Source organism: Olea europaea, chromosome 6, assembly GCF_002742605.1.
Source record: "Olea europaea var. sylvestris chromosome 6, O_europaea_v1, whole genome shotgun sequence".
Lineage (NCBI taxonomy): Eukaryota > Viridiplantae > Streptophyta > Magnoliopsida > Lamiales > Oleaceae > Olea > Olea europaea.
Genome location: NC_036242.1, coordinates 13,187,779 through 13,194,254, shown reverse-complemented (window position 1 = coordinate 13,194,254; position 6,476 = coordinate 13,187,779). Strand labels below are relative to the sequence as shown.

Here is a 6,476-nt window from a genome sequence, read left to right as displayed (position 1 = left end):
AAAAATATTAATTATATGTCAAAATTCAACACAATGATTCGAATTTTACTTTTCCCATATCAAACGTGTAGACTCTTAATAAAAGATCTCCATCTTTTCTTTCTTTTCCATTTATGTAAATTCGCTAGAGCTAGGTGGGGGTCAGCTTTGACCGGTCTATTCAAACCCATTTTTCATCGTAGTTAATAACTAATTAAATCCATACTTTTAGATTCTGCAAAATAGGATGAAAATGATTACTCACACTATTAGTCTCTAAAATGTTAAGAACATTTCATTCTGCTCCACAAGGTTCTAAATTTGACACTTTAGTCCTCCTATTTGATTTTTATTGCAATTGGATCCTCTAGAAATTGTAGTAGGCCCAGTCCATTTACCAAGTCAGGTTTGATTTTGTATCAGATTGTTGAAATCCAACAAAGCTAACTTTAAGCTTGGCCCAGTCGAGATCTCAAAACCTTACAGTAGGGTCTTCCCATTCTCATTTATTTGCCTTTTAACATTCTGACAAGTTTAATATTTGAAATAAATCGTTTATTAGGTTATTGAATTAATTCATTTACTGTGCCTAAAGTTGATATGCCACAAAAGAATGCTACTTCCAAATAGATTCTACAATTGCCCAGAAAAAGAAAACAAAAACTGTTCACTACAATTTCATCAGTAAGAGTAAATAAAGTTACAACTAAAAAAAGATGTGTGGAAAGCGCTTAAGAAAATCAGAGGTCCATGGAACTGAAATTTCTTCATACTGTTAAAAATCAACAGAACTCAACAGCAACCGTTCTTCGCTTGTCCATCCACTTCTTGGGTACCATCAGCCTGTAAAACAACGGTTTTCCCATCTGCCATCCAGCTGGGATCATTGCGTTTGAGTTCTTGAGATTGAATAACTTTCCGACTTAAAATGCTGTAAATCTCTTTGACTACCATCTGAAAGGCAACAGTAACATTGGAGGAATCTAGAGCTGAAGTTTCAATGAAGAACAGGCCTTGTGCCTCAGCCAAATCCTTGCCTTCAGCAGTTGTGACCTCCCGAGCATCTTTGAGGTCGGATTTATTTCCGACGAGTATTGTAACTACGTTCATGTCAGAATGAGCTGTTCCAAATCAACCACTCAAATCAGATCCCAGTCCCATCAGTTAGAAAAGCAAAAATTTTAACAGTTAACTGCAACATAGCAACTCATAAAATATATATGTTAAACTGTTTCAGGTTCTACGACTTAAAGCAGATATAACCACACAAATATGACCAGTGCATCAAGCAAGAGTCCCACATCATAGCGATAAGCTCAGAAAAATTCTAGGGATAAAAAAGTGAATCCTTTTCCCAATTTTTTTATTTCTTTCTTTCTTTCTTTTTTTTTTTTAAAGAATAGCACAAACATAGAAGAAAACCATAATCTTTAGGGTGGTGAATGTCGTGCTGATAATGATTGTAATGAGTACCTGGTGAAAGGTTCTATTGTATTTTCAACGGAAAAAGAAAAGGCGCATAAATAAAAATTATGTGAAATGTTTGAATGTCGGGTTGCTTACTGTGAAGTTCATTAAGCCATCTGCCAATGCTATCAAAGGTCTGGCGTCGACTGATGTCGTAGACCAGAAGAGCTCCAACTGCACCTCGGTAATATGCAGATGTAACAGCCCTGAACCGCTCCTGACCAGCTGTGTCCCAAATCTGAGCCTTGACTTCCTTCCCATTAATTTCCATCTTCTGGGTCTGAAACTCTACCCCAATAGTTGATTTTGAATTAGGGTAAAACTCATCTCTTGCAAATCTAGCCAGTAAGTTCGATTTACCTACAGCTGAATCACCAATTAAAACAATCTTGAAAAGGTAATCCTCGGTTTGTTCCTCTTCTGTGTAATGCGCCATTATTCAATCTTTTTAACAACGCGCTAACAGACCATATTTATTGATGTATATAGACAAACTAACAAAATTGATAAGAACTAAACACCCAAACAATCAAACTGCACTTCTTTCCCCAGATGAGGAAAAAAATATCTGAGGGAAGAGGTCCCCAGAAGAATCTCGAAGGGCAGTTTCAGTTGCACAAAAGGTAGTAACTTCCACGACCCTAAAGTGGCTGCTTTCTTACGAACCCAAGTGCAGGGAAAACTAGCTATCTAAGATTTCAATCCAGTCCTCCAGAAAGGTGAAAGCTTTAAGGTACCTGCTTATCAAGCAAGCATTAGAAACCAAAAGTTCTACAAAGAATTCAGAAAAGTTTTGCTTTTAAACTGCAGATAAATTATAGTCAAATCGTAGAATTTACAACACAAATGTCAGAATGTCTATCAAATGCATTCTTTGTTACGTCTATTACAGCTATTAATCTGGAAGGAGTCTTTAATTTGCACTATGTTCTCCCCTTGCTATATCTCCATCCCTGTTCTTTTAAACTAAAACCAGCAAAGAACTATTTATTAAGGTATCACAACACACTACTAGTACAAATGAACTACATAAATTTCACACGATAAGGGGAATGTCAGCATTCCTGATTAGTTGCAGAATTTTACAGGGAAAAAGTCTGTCCATGGAGATCTAACTAATCTCAGTGCAGACATCATCTATCTAACAATTTATTTGCAAGTGTCCATATAAACATCTTAAGATAACATATTGGTATCACAGAGTTAGAATGTACACAATTTCACTACGAAGCCACATGTCCAAGACACTTCTACAAAGCCATGTATATCTGATATTCTGTATGTAAAAGATATGATTTATCCACCAAATGTTATAGCAATATGATTTCCACTAAAAAACACAAAGAGGTTCAACAGTCACAATGTGAACTAAGTAAAAAAATTGCAAAGACACATATCTACAACTGTCAGAAGTACCAAATGTTTATGTTATAATTTTCAGGAAAACTTTAATTTCATCTTAGAGTTATTATTATAACCAGGGGTAAATGGAGAAGTGGTCCATACTTGTGGTCCTACTAAATGTGTGGATAAAAAGTGGTTTAACCAAAAGTATTATTTGATCAAGGTGTTTAAACGCCTAGAAACACTTATCCAGACATATGCTAAATGTTGAGAATCGGTCTTTGTTTGTCATTGTGATCAAAATAATACTGAAAATAGACTCCTATAAAAGTATGAAGTAGATAAATGCAAGCAATTGTCACACAGTACAACTTCTAAGTAATTTTGTGATCTAGCAGTCCCCCATTGAAGATGGTGTAATGTGAAAAAAGATGGAAAAAGGAAAAACTATGTCATTTAAGAAGTGAAGCTATTAAATTTTGTTCTATTTTCGTCTCACGAATGATAATAATAGTCACATAAACAACACAAAATTAATTTTTCATCACTAGAAGTCAAAAAATATTGTAACCAGAAGGCTTAAAATAAAGCCCAGTCAGTCACTTCGAATAGAGACATTCTCCTCAGTGCACCTTAATTCATTACATACATTTGAACAATGAATAGCACAGAAACTCTTCATAGAATTAACTAAGCAAAGTTTTAACAGACGCTCCGATCTCATTGATGTTGCATTCATCACATATTATTCTTAGTATGCAATTAGCAAATGTCCCATCCTCCTGGACTTGAAGACCTCTCTCTAATATTATAAATAAACACCGTCAATGTTTAAGGAAAATGAATCTTGAATGAAGAGAAACGTTCACATTTCCATGTGGTCTCATTCATCCTTCGCAAGCTAATCAAGTTGGCTTGGAAGCCTCAGTTCGTAATGATCTATTTTAGGGTTATGCCAGCGAAGATAGGTGGATTTGGTAATTGGTATGTTTCGATCCCGATTCTTAGGTGCTTTATCTTGCAGGCCTAGTTGTCAGCCTTTGTTTCCTTGGTCGGTCCCAGGCTTGTAACCATTGTCAAGACGAAAAAAGGATGTCCTTACCATAATTGGATGGTTCAACAACAGTATGGAAACGCAAATATAGATGAATACCACATGCTACAGCCATAATAGTTTCTGGTCAATGTCTATCAAATCTCCCAAGTGATAACTGACTTGAGATATCACAACAAATCAATCACAAGAAACACATTCATGACACTCAATTCGGACAGATGATTGCACAGATTGGACCCACACAGCATACAATGTCATATATTCTCCGGACCATGTAACATCTTAGCAATAAGGTGAAGAACATTCAAAGTAATCATAAGAACACTAGAGATGGATAAATTAAACGTGAATATCACATCGATAATATGATTATATATGTTAAGGGATAAATCCAAAGCGGTTAAATACCAAAAATATAGACCAACATATAAATGATTGGACTATTCCTCTTCTCTTAATAGGGTTAACTTACTCCTCTTCTCTTAATAGGGTTAACTTTTTAAGATGGAACCCTAAATCTTTACATGGTATTGGAGCCCATTAAATAGCAATCCGATTCAATTAAGACTCAAAAATAGCATGTGAATTTCAAGATTAGCCTACTCATAGGTTCACCTTTTAAACTGGAACCCAGGTCTTAATAATATATACAAATATTATTTTACATAATTTCCAAATAACATGCTTCAATGAAAACCAGTAAAATCGAGTTTGAACGGCTCTCACTTAGAAAGTAGAAAGCCATTTTCTGAAGAATGTTTAAATGGCTTTTAGTATATCTAATACTTGTCTAGTACATTAACATTGTCTTTTTACTCGAAATCCATTAGCCTATAAAATGAAAAACTTAGGCAAAAGACTATAATGGCTTTTAACGCTCGCCGATTAACAAACAAAACACAAGACCCTAAATCCAATAAATAGACTTGCCAGGAAAAGAAATCAATCATTCACAAACATTGAATCTTTGCCTAAAAAAATATATTGAACGAAATTTCCTTCAGACCCTTTAAATCAGGAAAATGGCGCGTCAAAAGCTAATGTACGAAAATTGTGACAAAGAGTTTATTAAACATACCCACTTCTTCGATTAGAGGATACAATCTTTTCCTTAATTTGTCCCCCTCACATGTCCGTGATCAAATCAGAACGTTCCAAATGCACATCAAAGAAAACAAAAAGACGGACAAAAATAATAATAATATTTCTAGAAATTTGTCAAAGAGATGAAACGGATCAAATGAAAATTAATGGCTCTGGGTTTTGGAGAGAATCGAGCAAGGTTTCAACGATTGATCAGAGAAGTGAGCCAGATGGAGAGAGGGGGAGCAAGATTTACAGTTGCTGGGCAGAGACAAATAGATGCGTCTACAAACATGAATAAATATTGCTTTCGGCCCACTGGACTATAAGATTACTGGCCCAATTCTATTGAATAAGTATCCGTGGGCAACACAATTAATTTAAGAATAATGCTATCTGTCACCAGTATTGAATATCAATTTAGATGTCAACATACCATATGTTCTATTAAATGAGTTATAAATTCTTGTATTTAATTGAGCATCTAATTTAGTATTTGCAGTACTATCGCCTAAGCTAGTGTTAAACACAAGTGATATATTAGTATTACTCTTAGGTATATTTCCGCTTATTTTGTCATAGATTGTACCATAGAAACGTGATTAACCTTCAGTTTGAACCTTTTTTCATTTAAAATGACTTCAATTGCTTCGGAGGACAAAGATTAATCATCAAATATCAAGAGAAATTTGATTTCAATTGTAAAATGTGCTATAATTAGTTGAGCACTAGAACTACATTCACAGTGTATTTGGGTTAGGGATGTAAACGAGTCGGGCCGAGCCGGCTCGCGAGCCTAAAATTTCGGCTTAGGCTTGGCACGATTAAAATGGCCGAGTTTTTTTGCAGGCTCGAGCAAGGGCCGAGCAAAAGTTCGGTAAAAAAAAAAAGGCTTGGCCAAGCTTTTGCTCGGGCTTTTTACGGGTCAAGCCGGGTAGGCTCTTTTTTTTTTTTATTCCCTCCTAAACTTCGACTCTATTATCACTTCAGTATCAATTTTAAAGTAATTACATGTCAATGCTGATTTAAGACAATTATTTAATATTTGTCTTAAAGTAATTTAGATGTATTAAGTTAAAAGATCTGGTTGATATATATTCAATTTCTTGATTACCAGAACTATTTAAGGGAGCATCATGATGATATTTTATATAGTAACAGGTAACACTTTTAGGTGGATGTTTGTATAATTAAAATAAGGCAGCTAAGAGGCAGTAAATTTAAATTTTTTTTTTTTTTTTAAAACTCGCGAGCTCACAGGCCGGCTCGGGCAAAGCCCGTGTCCCCAAAATGGGGCTCGGGTCTACCGAGCCTCGAGCTGAGCCACGGGCGGCCCGAGCCCGATTGCCATTCCTAATTTGGGTCGATGAATATCAGAGTTATCGTCCTTAGAAAGGAAAATATTCATAACGTGCTTACAACTTTATAGGTCAATAGTCCTTATTAAGGGTAGCTAGTAAGGTCCCCCGCCCTCATTTAGTCCTAAAAACATACTATGTGGACGTTTGTTTTCCATTTTTGTAAAAATGAAAATGAAAAATATAGT

The 6,476-nt window shown here is 35.3% G+C and overlaps 1 protein-coding gene across 2 annotated transcripts; it reads right to left on the bottom strand.

Moving 5' to 3' along the window:
* Positions 1 to 580: 580 nt before the first annotated feature.
* On the bottom strand, positions 581 to 5,203 carry LOC111395897 (ras-related protein RABA5a-like). Of its 2 annotated transcripts, none has more exons than XM_023022111.1 (3): positions 4,926 to 5,203; positions 1,543 to 2,183; positions 581 to 1,100 (listed from the first exon to the last, which is right to left on the bottom strand). In XM_023022111.1, the coding sequence occupies exons 2-3, from the start codon at positions 1,880 to 1,882 to the stop codon at positions 772 to 774; spliced, it is 669 nt and encodes a 222-aa protein (XP_022877879.1). In that variant the 5' UTR covers positions 1,883 to 2,183; positions 4,926 to 5,203; the 3' UTR covers positions 581 to 771. The 2 variants fall into 2 exon arrangements, with proteins under 2 accessions (XP_022877879.1, XP_022877880.1); XM_023022112.1 differs by having other exon boundaries at positions 4,930 to 5,188.
* Between the last annotated feature and the right edge of the window lie 1,273 nt (positions 5,204 to 6,476).

What these genes read in the sequence shown, in the direction of transcription:
- LOC111395897 (XM_023022111.1), bottom strand. Translation starts at nt 1,882, where the DNA reads ATGGCGCATTACACAGAAGAGGAACAAACCGAGGATTACCTTTTCAAG. An exon ending in ATGGCTTAATGAACTTCACA is followed by an intron (nt 1,101 to 1,542) that starts GTAAGCAACCCG and finishes GATTTGGAACAG; the next exon opens with CTCATTCTGACATGAACGTA.